This window comes from Protobothrops mucrosquamatus, unplaced genomic scaffold, assembly GCF_001527695.2.
Source record: "Protobothrops mucrosquamatus isolate PMUCROS unplaced genomic scaffold, P.Mucros_1.0 scaffold4393, whole genome shotgun sequence".
In the NCBI taxonomy this organism is placed as follows: Eukaryota; Metazoa; Chordata; class Lepidosauria; order Squamata; family Viperidae; genus Protobothrops; species Protobothrops mucrosquamatus.
The window spans coordinates 42,261-53,348 of NW_015390306.1; the positions used below are offsets into that span (position 1 = coordinate 42,261).

Consider the following 11,088-nt stretch of genomic DNA (forward strand, 5'->3'; position numbering starts at 1 on the left):
CATCAGCGTACTGATGAAAATCCACCCCAAAGCCACGGATGATCTCCCCCAGCGGCTTCACATAAATATTGAACAGTAAGGGGGAGAGGACCGACCCTTGTGGCACCCCACAAGTTAGGGGCCTTGGGGCCGACCTCTGCCCCCCTGCCAATACAGACTGCGTGCGATCGGTGAGGAAGGAGGAGAACCACCGCATCACCGCATCATGGTGGTTTTCCCCTCTTTCTAGGAACCGTAAATTGATTTTCCTCTATTTTCTCTATCACAAAAGGTTGTAAAATGGGACAAGATTCACTTAACAAATGTCTCGCATAGCAACAAAAATTTTGGGCTCAATTGTGGGGCTCAATTGTGGTGGTAAGTTGAGCATTGCCTGTACCTCAAGTACATCTGTCTGAGCCACTTGCAAAGGTTACCATATTGCCCTAGGCCAGGGGTAGGCAACCTTGGCTCTTTTATGACTCATGGACTTCAACTCCCAGAATTCCCGAGTCCATAGCTGACTCGGGAATTCTGGGAGTTGAAGTCCATGAGTCATAAAAGAGCCAAGGTTGCCTACCCCTGCCCTAGGCTTTAAAAACTTTTCAACATCTCTTTTGACTATGTAACAATTTTTGCATATTTCAGTGTAGATCATCTTTTTTTTATTGTATTCTGGGTGTTGCAAAATTCTGCATAATTATCCCCCATATTTAAGGAGAGCTTTTGTTGACTGCCGTAGGGCTATATTATAGAATCTCACCAGCTGCAAGAAATCTGTTGGTTGCCCGCTTGATAATTGTGCAAACTATTATTATTATTATTATTATTATTATTATTATTATTATTATTATTATTATTATTATTATTATTATTATTATTAATACAGTTAAAGACTATAATAAAAATATATGGTCATAAAAAGTATAAACATATATGGGGAAGTGACCACTGAATCTCAAATAACAACGGATGAAAAATAATCAAGGAGAGAACCAACCTAGAACTAAGGAGAAACTTCCTGACAGTGAGAACAATTAACCAGTGGAACAACCTGCCTCCAGAAGCGGTGAATGCTCCAACACTGGAAGTTTTTAAGAAGAGACTGGAAAGCCATTGCTCTGAAATGGTATAGGGTTTTCTGCTTGAGCAGGGGGTTGGACTAGAAGACCTCCAAGTTCCCTTCCAACTTTATTATTATTATTATTATTATTATTATTATTATTATTATTATTATTATTATTATTATTATTATTATTATTATTATTATTATTAAACAGGTTGGTTTTTTATGTTTTTCAAATAATCCTATCAGTGACTATATAGAAAATGTGATACGGATAATGAAAAAGATAATAAAACATGGCAGATGGTCAATAAGTTGCAGTTAACCAACAAGTCTATCTAAAATATTATATGGCAAAGATGCTGTAATACACAATCAAAAACTTAAAATACTGTCAGATATTTCATATCTATCTGTTTGGAACAGCAGTACTNCATTTATTTATTTATTAGTAAAATTTATCTCCTGCATTTTTACCAGAGTGGAATCGTCCCCAAAGCTAGGATTTTGAACCTTAGACACTTAAAAGAACAGTTATTTCATTTAAAAATAAAACAGCTGTGGTTAAAAAAAAAAGGCAAATCAAAATATGCTCTCTAAATTCTGTTCCTATCCAAATGCAGTCTCACTTGTTTGCAAATTAGTTACAAGCTTCATAGGCAAACTAAAGCAAAAATGTTATTTAACAAGGGGAAGAAACAGCAGAATACTATAGTTCCAAGCCCCCAAATTAGTCATTATATATCTGCACTCCTTGGTCTTGATAGTCCTTATCAGAAACAGATCACCTGTTGAGCAGAGACAGTGCCCCAAGGTAAGAACAAAGCATTGAGAAAGGAAAATAGAAATAAAAATCAATCGCCTGAACAGGGACTTGAACCCTGGACCCTCAGATTAAAAGTCTGATGCTCTACCGACTGAGCTATCCAGGCTCTGATCCCTGCAGGAGAAACAACTCCTGAAAGCCATTGTCTAAGTTGGTCAATTCTGGTCAATCTCTACTTTTCAAGTGAAGACTTTTGCAGTTGAAGGTATGAAACTAATTCTCCTTATCAACCATTTTCACACCTGTCCCATGAAAGATGTATTTTAGGATATGGCTCAAGTGTCTGTGCACACAAGATCATCACCGCCATTTTGAGCATTTTTCCTCTTCTCTTCCCCATGAGTAAATATTGTTGAATTAATCGTTTCCTTTGGCTGTTCTCCTGTACAACCTGATCGATACTATTTTTTAAAAAAGGAAGGCATCTGGAAGGTGCTTCTACTGCAAGTTATAACTGTGGTTTTCTGGAATTACAAAAAAAGGTGTTTTAGCAATAAAGGAAAATATTTGTAGTTCAAGGTTGAAATGAGGGCTCTTTGGTGCACTCTGAGCTTAGTTGTTTTCTCGCAGACATTTCATGACCCAATCGTCGTTGCTAGTGTGCTGTGTACTATATAGTGCAGTAGCACTGATGATGTTACCTAGTTTGGGTAATGAAAGGTCTATAAGAAAACAACCAAGCTCAGAGAGTACCAAGGACCGCCCCCCCAAAGGGTTTTAGGTTAGCAAATTTGAGCAAAACTTCACTATAAGTACCCTGTTTAGACCATGAAATAAATAGGGATTTTAAAAAATAACAATTATTCCATCTTTCCTGCTTTTCACTCTTCTGGCAGAAAGGTGAAATTACCACCAAAACAACAACAACAACAACAACAACAACAACAACAACAACAACAACAACAATAATAATAATAATAATAATAATAATAATAATAATAATAATAATAATAATAATAATAATAATAATAATAATAATAATAATAATAATAAAAAATTACACCCTCCCCTGGAAGAAAGGTGAAATCATCACCCAAAAAATAAAAATAAATTACAGCCTCCCCGTCGGGGAATCGAACCCCGGTCTCCCGCGTGACAGGCGGGGATACTTACCACTATACTAACGAGGAAAGGGATGAGCAACTACTTTTTTTAAGCAGGGTAAAAACTATCTAGCTGCTAGTCCACAAGAAAAATACATTGCTCTTTGGAGATGTTTTGATGACCAAATAAAAATATTATTCTGTTTTGAATTTTGGAATGAGGTTTTTAACAACAAAGGCAAAGTGGGTGTTCTCCTTTCACCCTTTGAGGCAAGTCAATAAGGATTTTAGGATCAAATCTTAAATTCACACCTATCTTTTTTCCCGTACAATTAATCATTCTCTGAATTGGTTCAGTATATTGACATCTCAGCAAGGATTAGGATTCAGAATTCAACCATGATCAGATATATACCGTGGTCAACTGTAGAAACTAAACTAACGGGCTGAATTTGTGGAACAGGCCAAGCCAACACAGCAAAAGGGTTAAAATTAGCCAGACTTATTGCCTGGTGGGAAAGTATGTGCTAGCTAGGAAGTCTTTCTGGAATCTGTTGGCGTGAACACTCTTACTGTATCCAGAAGTTTCTTTAGTAAGAGGAGGTCAAGTTCCAGCTGAATAGAATATAAAGACATCGTATAAAAGATATAATTCCTTATTTTCTTATTAAAAACTAGCTGTACCCGGCCACGCGTTGCTGTGGCTCAGTCTGGTTAAATGGAAAAGAAAGAAAAGAGAAAGCGCACGTTTGTAATATGTTTAATTTCACAATGCTAGCGTGTGTTGCTTTTACGTCCAACAGATGGCGCTGTTTTTCAGAAAAGCATGTTTTTACCTGTCATAGGTGTGACATCTATATAATAGTAGGTATAAGGTATATAAAAACACGCGTGTATTCGAATGCAACATTGTGTCAAAATTTCAAAGTAATCGGTGGAGAACTTTCGGAGATTTAAGATTTTGAACAAACGAACATTTACATTTTTATTTATATAGATGTCTATGGAGATTCTCAGTCATCTAGGTCCTGGTTTTCCCCATGGTGCTTTTTTCAGGAGGCAACTGGACTTTCTTGTTTTTCTCTGAAGACGTTTCGCTTCTCATCCAGGAAGCTTCTTCAGTTCTGGCTGGATGGTGGGGAATGGAAGGATTTATACTCCTTGCAGACAGCTGGTCATTTGCCTTCTTTTAGAGCAGGGGTCTTCAAACCTGGCCCTTTTATGACTAGTGGACTTCGACTCCCAGAATTCCTCAGCCAGGCACACTGGCTGAGGAATTCTGGGAGTCGAAGTCCACAAGTGACCAGCTGTCTGCAAGGAGTATAAATCCTTCCATTCCCCACCATCCAGCCAGAACTGAAGAAGCTTCCTGGATGAGAAGCGAAACGTCTTCAGGCACGCTGGCTGAGGAATTCTGGGAGTCGAAGTCCACAAGTCATAAAAGGGCCAAGTTTGAAGATGCCTGTTTTAGAGAACCCTTGAAGACATTTAGAGGTTTACCTGTGGCCTCAGGGTCACCTGAGTGGTGCAAATGGGGGTGGAGCCTTCTTGACTGCAGGATGTTTTTCTGTTGAAGACGGGCGCAGGCTGTTGGGGATGAGTCTGTGTTGCCACAAAACAAATGCTTCTTGTAGTCTGCAACGTTTTCTGGAAATCCATTCATACTCCTATTAAAAATCTTATTTAAAAATTTTCTTTTTAAAGTTTTTCTTTGCATATCACCGTAGAGGCACATTTTAAAGAAACAGAGAAATAAAAAGCAGATGCGTTGGCCGGGAATCGAACCCGGGTCAACTGCTTGGAAGGCAGCTATGCTCACCACTATACCACCAACGCCTTGTAGTAAAAGCCTTTCAAAATTCCTGGTAGTAGGAAAAAAATCCATTCATATTAACTAAATAATGCTGTTCACGAATGGTTCATCTTCGGAGCAGCAAGAACCCTGCCTCCTTCTGCTCTTTATTTATACATTATTCGGACCTGAGCCCTAGTGGAACTCGAATGGCTTTGAAAAGGCTACCTCTGAGCATAGGCAAAGTGCACAATTCGGGATCCCGACCAGAAACCAACGTTTCCAAAGGGAGGGAGAAAAACTCTCGCAAAAAAAGCATCCCGGAGCCTTCAGCTCAAGAAAGTGGGATGCAGACACCACTGAATTGGGTAAAATGAAAATAAGCCATGGTTTGCATAAGCCACGATTGACAGGATGCACACAGCACTCTAAATCCAAATCAAATGAGGTGTTGGCATGTTGGGATGAGAGCAGGGGCAGGGTATTAGTAAAATTAATATAATATGCTATAATAATATTCAAGTATAAATTGCAATAATATATTAACTGAGGTTCAAAAGGAAAGGTGTTTACAATTCATTTTTTTCTCAGAAAATCATCTGGCAAACTTTTTAAAAAAACGACTTTAAAGGTGTGGAAGAAACTCAAAGGTAAGTTATTTACTTATTTTATGTTTTGATATTATTTTATTTAGATTATTTTATGTTTCGATATAAAAGATTTTCGTAGTCGGCAGGATTCGAACCTGCGCGGGGAGACCCCAATGGATTTCTAGTCCATCGCCTTAACCACTCGGCCACGACTACTTAGGTTATAGCAATAAGTGTATGTTGTCCTCATATTTCTTAATGTATGGTACGGCTGTTGCTCACTGTAGCATATAAAGAAATCATGTTAAAAATAGCCTACTACCAAACACGTTAGGGGGAAGCTTTCTTTTCATAGAGAAGTCAGGATGGCCGAGCGGTCTAAGGCGCTGCGTTCAGGTCGCAGTCTCCTCTGGAGGCGTGGGTTCGAATCCCACTTCTGACAACCTTTTCTTTAAAAAAAACAAACATTTATTTCCATCGGTTTTGAGCCACTAAGAGGCTTAATAATAAGTAGATCTGGAGACTGAATTTACACGAAAGATCGGCTTCTTTCATCAACAGACAATGCATTCTGGAGCCTAATGTAATAATGGCTCCCATTGAGGAAATACATAATAAAGCCAATAACTTAATTTTTACTAGTAACTTAATAGCTACAACAATTTAATCGTTCCACAAGGGACAGGAGTAGAGGAAAAGCAGTTGATAGGCCAGGGCATGTACAAAAAAGAGAGATAAATTAATTGATTGGGACGGATCCCTCACACGTTTTCAGGGTAATTCCTGAACATCAAGGAAAACTCTATAGATCCTGGGCTCCAATTTAAAATGATTGCTGGTTTTTGATGGGCATTAAGTTTACACAGTAATTTGCTGAGCTACAGGCAAGTAATTTTACATTGAGAGTTAACCTGTTGCATACTTCTATTTGTGTTCCTCAACCGTAGCAAGATTTTAAGATGCGTGGACTTCAACTCCCAGAATTCCCCAGCCAGCATGCTGGCAATTGAAACCCACGCATCTTAAAAGTTGCTAAGTTTGAGAAACGACCATTTAGGCCGTCGCTCCAGTGGCGCAATCGGTTAGCGCGCGGTACTTATACAGCAGTACTTTGCCTCTAGCAATGCCGAGGTTGTGAGTTCGAGCCTCACCTGGAGCACTGACCTTTTCTTCCTCATTGGAAAAGTTACTTCTGGGAAGTTACTCCTGGGAAGTTAACTCGCATCCTGAGGTACGCTTGTTTAACTGGTGCCTCGAGACAGTTCATAGGCTTGGCTTGGCTTGGATCCGTCACTTATGAAGGAATCCGGATTTGGGGATTTACTTTTTCTTGTTGGAGGGCTGGAAAATATGGGGTTTTTTTTTTATTGCATGATGAAGAAAGTTTGATGAAGCAGGAGAGATAAATTATTGGAGGAGCTGAGAGAATCCACATGTTTAGCCAATGGCACCACCATGTGGAGAGCCAGAAACGCAACCTCTAGGAATTGTTAGCTTAGAAAAAGATAAATATGTAAGCGTTGGTGGTATAGTGGTGAGCATAGCTGCCTTCCAAGCAGTTGACCCGGGTTCGATTCCCGGCCAACGCAGGACCTTTTTTTTCTCTCCTCCCATTCACACGAGCTTCAGTTTATCTCTGGACGTCATAAATCCACTTTCCTCCCCATTACAATGCTAATGTCAGATTAATCGAGGAATCTGCGCAGACAAATATTCATTTGTCTCTCAGAACGAAGAATTCTGTGGCATTGTTAAAAAAAACTATGGTAAACAAAAAACACTGGGTTCATTGATTTATGCTTATTCCATTTGTACAATTACCTGGAATGCCATAGCCAGAAAACAGGCTAATTCGTCAACATGATCAATTCAGTTGGGTGCAGTTTTAAGAAATCTATGTCCTTCTGAGAGTAGCTTCCCCCCCCCAAGGATATGAAGATGTGCAGAGGATTTGCAGAGACTTCCAAGGAAGTCCCAGTCGCATAATTTTGAACTCTAGAATAGAATAGAGCTGAAAGGGGACTTGGAGGTCTTCTAGTCCAGCCCCCTGCTCAAGCAGAAAAACCTATACCAGGTGACTGTCTAGTCTCTTCTTAATCTCCAGTGATGGAGTGCCCACGATTTCTGGTGGCAAGCTGTTCCACTGGTTGATTGTCCTCACTGTCAGGAAGTTTCTCCTTAATTCCAGGTTGCTTTTCTCCTTGATCAGTTTCCAATAATTGTTTCTCGTCCTTCCCTCTGGTGCTTTGGTGAACAACCTGACCCCCTCTGCCTTGTGGCAGCCCCTCAGATACTGGAATACTGCTATCATGTCTCCCCTATTTCTTCTTTTCTTTAGACTAGACAAACCCAAGTCCCGCAGCCGTTCTTCGTAGGTTTTGGCCTCCAGGCCTTTGATCATCTTAGTTGCTCTTCTCTGAATTTTTTCCAAACTTCTTAAAAGCTAAAGCTATTAACCCTTGGAGGTTTAAAAGAATTTTCTTAGTGGACTTTTGCCAATCAAAACTGAATGATAAGACTTTACTGTTTGCTAATAGATAAAGATCTGGGATGAAGAGATTTTTTTTTATTGAAGTGGTAGGGAAGGTTTTATGTATGTTAACGTGATATAAAATACATTCAAATACATAAAATGCAATTTCCTTTCCTTCTTCCTTTCCATCTCTCCAAATATACATACACCCAATTTTTTTTATTCCACCTTCGTTATTTTCATAAATAACTCAAGGCAACAAACATATCTAATGTTCCTTGTTTACCCTATTTTCCCCACCACAACCCTGTGAAGTGGGTTGGGCTGGCAGGGTGATTGGCCCAAAGTCACCAAGCCATTTTCATGCCTAGGTCAGGACTTTAGTGTCCTGGTTTCTAGCCTGGTGCCTTAATCACTAAGCCACGGGTAGGCAACCTTGGCTCTTTTATGACTCATGGACTTCAACTCCCAGAATTCCTGAGCCAGCATGGCTCAGCTTGGAAACCTCTCCCTTTCCCCTCAGCATGGCTGGCTCAGGAATTCTGGGAGTTGAAGTCCACGAGTCACAAAAGAGCCAAGGTTGCCTACCCCTGCACTAGGCCAAACTGGTTTCGTTTAAAAGGAAATAATTTTTCCCCCAATTTATCTTTTTCTTCCTCCCCTTCTCTAATTTATTTTATTATTTAAATTTATATACCGCCCTATCTCCCTTACGGGACTCATGGCGGTGAACAGGCAATAATAAAAATCACAATACATATTGAATAAAAAGCCTGCTCTAAAATACCCCATATAAAACCCCTAGCAAAGCCCAATCAAAACTACGCCAGGCCGGCCGCATGGAATAGATGGGTTTTCAAGGCTCGGCGGAAGAGGCGCAGGTCCATAGTTGTACGTAGGTCGGGGGGGTAGGTCATTCCAGAGGGCAGGAGCTGCCACAGAGAAGGCTCTCCCCCTGGGGGTCGCCAGCCGGCATTGACTGGCCGACGGCACCCTAAGGAGGCCCTCTCTGTGGGAGCGGAATGGTTGAAGGGAGATATTTGGTAGGAGGCGGTCTTGCAAATACCTAGGTCCATTGCCATGGAGCGCTTTAAAAGTTGTTACTAACACCTTGAAGCACACCCGGAAGGCCACCAGTAGCCAGTGCAGCTCGCGCAGGAGAGGTATTACAAGGGAGTATCTAGAGGCCCCCAAAATCCACCGCGCGGCCGCATTCTGAATTAGCTGGAGCCTCCAGGTGCACCTCAAGGGGAGCCCCATGTAGAGAGCGTTGCAATAGTCCAGGCGGGAAACAACGAGGGCTTGAGTGACCGTGCGTAGAGCGTCACGATCCAGAAAGGGGTGCAACTGGCATATCAGGTGAACCTGATGAAAAGCCCCCCTGGCCACGGCTGTCACATGATCGTCTAAAGACAGCCGAGCATCCAGGAGGACGCCCAGGTTGCAGGCCCTCTCCGCGGGAGCTAATGACTCGCCCCCGATAGCCAGAGATGGAGCCAACTGGCTATGTCGTGACGCCGGAAACCACAGCCACTCGGTCTTGGACTTAGTATGGTTTTTTTTTAGATTTTTCTTAACCTGTTTTCTTATCTTTGTATTCAATAACAATTTTTTAGAGAGATTTACAAGAGCTTCCAACTTTGAGGCTGAGCTTTTTCTGTATTCTTGTAGTCATATCTTAGGGAGGGTACTTATTATTTTTTTTTAATCAGGCAGCATGTTCAAAGTGGCAGCGTGGGAAAGGGGGCAAAAGAGGTAAAAACAGCAGACTGTTGTGGCCCTTTACATCCAGCAACTGAGCTAAACAGGCCATTTAGGACACTTTTCTTCTTGGTGTAAATCCTATATACCATCATTATATTTAGAATTCACACAGGATGATGCTGAACTGTAAGGAGTTAAACTTGTAAAGGGTACATGAACTTCATTTGGCTAAGGTTTTTTTTAGCATAGGGAGAAATCCAAACAACATTGCTTAGGACAGAGGTCCCCAACTTTTTGGGCACCAGCAACCGGTTCCGTGGAGAAAAGTTTTTCCGTGGACTGGAGATTGCGTGGGTTTGTATGCTGCCTGCATCCCATGGATGGAGCTTTGCTGGTTTGTGCGGACCAGTTGCTGGCATTCCACAGACCAGGGGTTGGGGACTCCTGGCTCAGGACATAGGATAATTGGTGGAAACTAACCAGAGAGAAGCAACCTAGAACTAAGGAGAAACTTCCTAACAGAACAATTAACCAGTGGAACAACCTGCCTCCAGAAGCGGTGAATGCTCCAACACTGGAAGTTTTTAAGAAGAAACTGGACAGCCATTTGTCCAAAATGGGATAGGATTGCCTGCCTGAGCAGGAGGTTGGACTTGATGACCTCCAAGGTCCCTTCCAACTTTATTAAATTATTATTATTATAATTAGGACTCTTCCCCTCCTCTCAATCAGGCAGCCACAAAAATATATTTATCAGCAAATTCATTTATAGAATTTATACATTTTTATGCAGGAAAGTGGGCCTCTTCTAAACATAGTCCATGCCAAACACTAGAGGAAGTCTCAGTTTTGTAACTTGCATTATTCTCACCCAAGGACTTTTTTCTTAGAGGTCTTAAACTAAGTTTTAAATAAGGAATCTAAGGGCCCCTTAGTAGTTGGGAGTCACATTACTCATCTGTGACTTAATAAGTGTCACAAAGTACATTCTTTAGGTCAAACCTTAGAAACAATTAAGCCAATTAGGTCTTTGCAAAGTGGCCTTTTAAATCAAGATAGCAGCAGCTCTTTTTTTGAAAAAGTAGGTGGCTCTTAAAAGAGCCTTTGGGTCGGAGGGGAATTTGCTCATTTACTTGGAGCTGGTGTACTTGGTGACCGCCTTGGTGCCCTCGGAGACGGCGTGCTTGGCCAGCTCTCCTGGCAGAAGGAGGCGGACAGCCGTCTGGATCTCACGGGAGGTGATAGTGGAGCGCTTGTTGTAGTGGGCCAAGCGGGAGGCCTCTCCAGCTATGCGCTCGAAGATATCATTGACAAAGGAATTCATAATGCTCATGGCCTTGGATGAGATGCCGGTGTCAGGGTGGACCTGCTTAAGCACCTTGTAGACATAGATGGAGTAGCTCTCCTTGCGGCTCTTCTTGCGCTTCTTGTCACCTTTTTTCTGCGTCTTAGTCACCGCTTTCTTTGAGCCCTTCTTGGGCGCGGGAGCAGACTTGGCCGGCTCGGGCATGATCAAATCGCGGACGAGACACAACAATCCAACAAAAAAACTGAACTCTGGAGAAGAAACTCTGCCTGCCCCCTATTTATACGGCCCGTACGCAAATGAAGGTGC

The 11,088-nt window shown here is 41.5% G+C and overlaps 1 protein-coding gene and 7 non-coding genes across 8 annotated transcripts; 3 read left to right on the top strand and 5 right to left on the bottom strand.

Annotated features, from left to right (window-relative positions):
- Window positions 1-1,904: 1,904 nt before the first annotated feature.
- On the bottom strand, window positions 1,905-1,977 carry TRNAK-UUU. Its single transcript has one exon. It is a non-coding gene; the product is annotated as a tRNA-Lys (tRNA).
- A 952-nt stretch (window positions 1,978-2,929) lies between these two features.
- On the bottom strand, window positions 2,930-3,001 carry TRNAD-GUC. Its single transcript has one exon. It is a non-coding gene; the product is annotated as a tRNA-Asp (tRNA).
- Window positions 3,002-4,678: 1,677 nt separating this feature from the next.
- Window positions 4,679-4,750, bottom strand: TRNAG-UCC. Its single transcript has one exon. It is a non-coding gene; the product is annotated as a tRNA-Gly (tRNA).
- A 680-nt stretch (window positions 4,751-5,430) lies between these two features.
- On the bottom strand, window positions 5,431-5,512 carry TRNAS-AGA. The gene has a single exon. It is a non-coding gene; the product is annotated as a tRNA-Ser (tRNA).
- Window positions 5,513-5,655: 143 nt separating this feature from the next.
- On the top strand, window positions 5,656-5,738 carry TRNAL-CAG. Its single transcript has one exon. It is a non-coding gene; the product is annotated as a tRNA-Leu (tRNA).
- Window positions 5,739-6,359: 621 nt separating this feature from the next.
- Window positions 6,360-6,455, top strand: TRNAI-UAU. Its single transcript has 2 exons — window positions 6,360-6,397; window positions 6,420-6,455. It is a non-coding gene; the product is annotated as a tRNA-Ile (tRNA).
- Window positions 6,456-6,813: 358 nt separating this feature from the next.
- TRNAG-UCC lies at window positions 6,814-6,885 on the top strand. Its single transcript has one exon. It is a non-coding gene; the product is annotated as a tRNA-Gly (tRNA).
- A 3,717-nt stretch (window positions 6,886-10,602) lies between these two features.
- On the bottom strand, window positions 10,603-10,983 carry LOC107298957 (histone H2B 1/2/3/4/6). Its single transcript, XM_015828314.1, has one exon. It carries the CDS (start codon window positions 10,981-10,983, stop codon window positions 10,603-10,605), a length of 381 nt encoding a protein of 126 aa, XP_015683800.1.
- Window positions 10,984-11,088: the final 105 nt, after the last annotated feature.

Bases quoted from the DNA above. Each gene is read 5' to 3' on its own strand.
- LOC107298957 (XM_015828314.1), bottom strand. From the start codon at position 10,983: ATGCCCGAGCCGGCCAAGTCTGCTCCCGCGCCCAAGAAGGGCTCAAAG.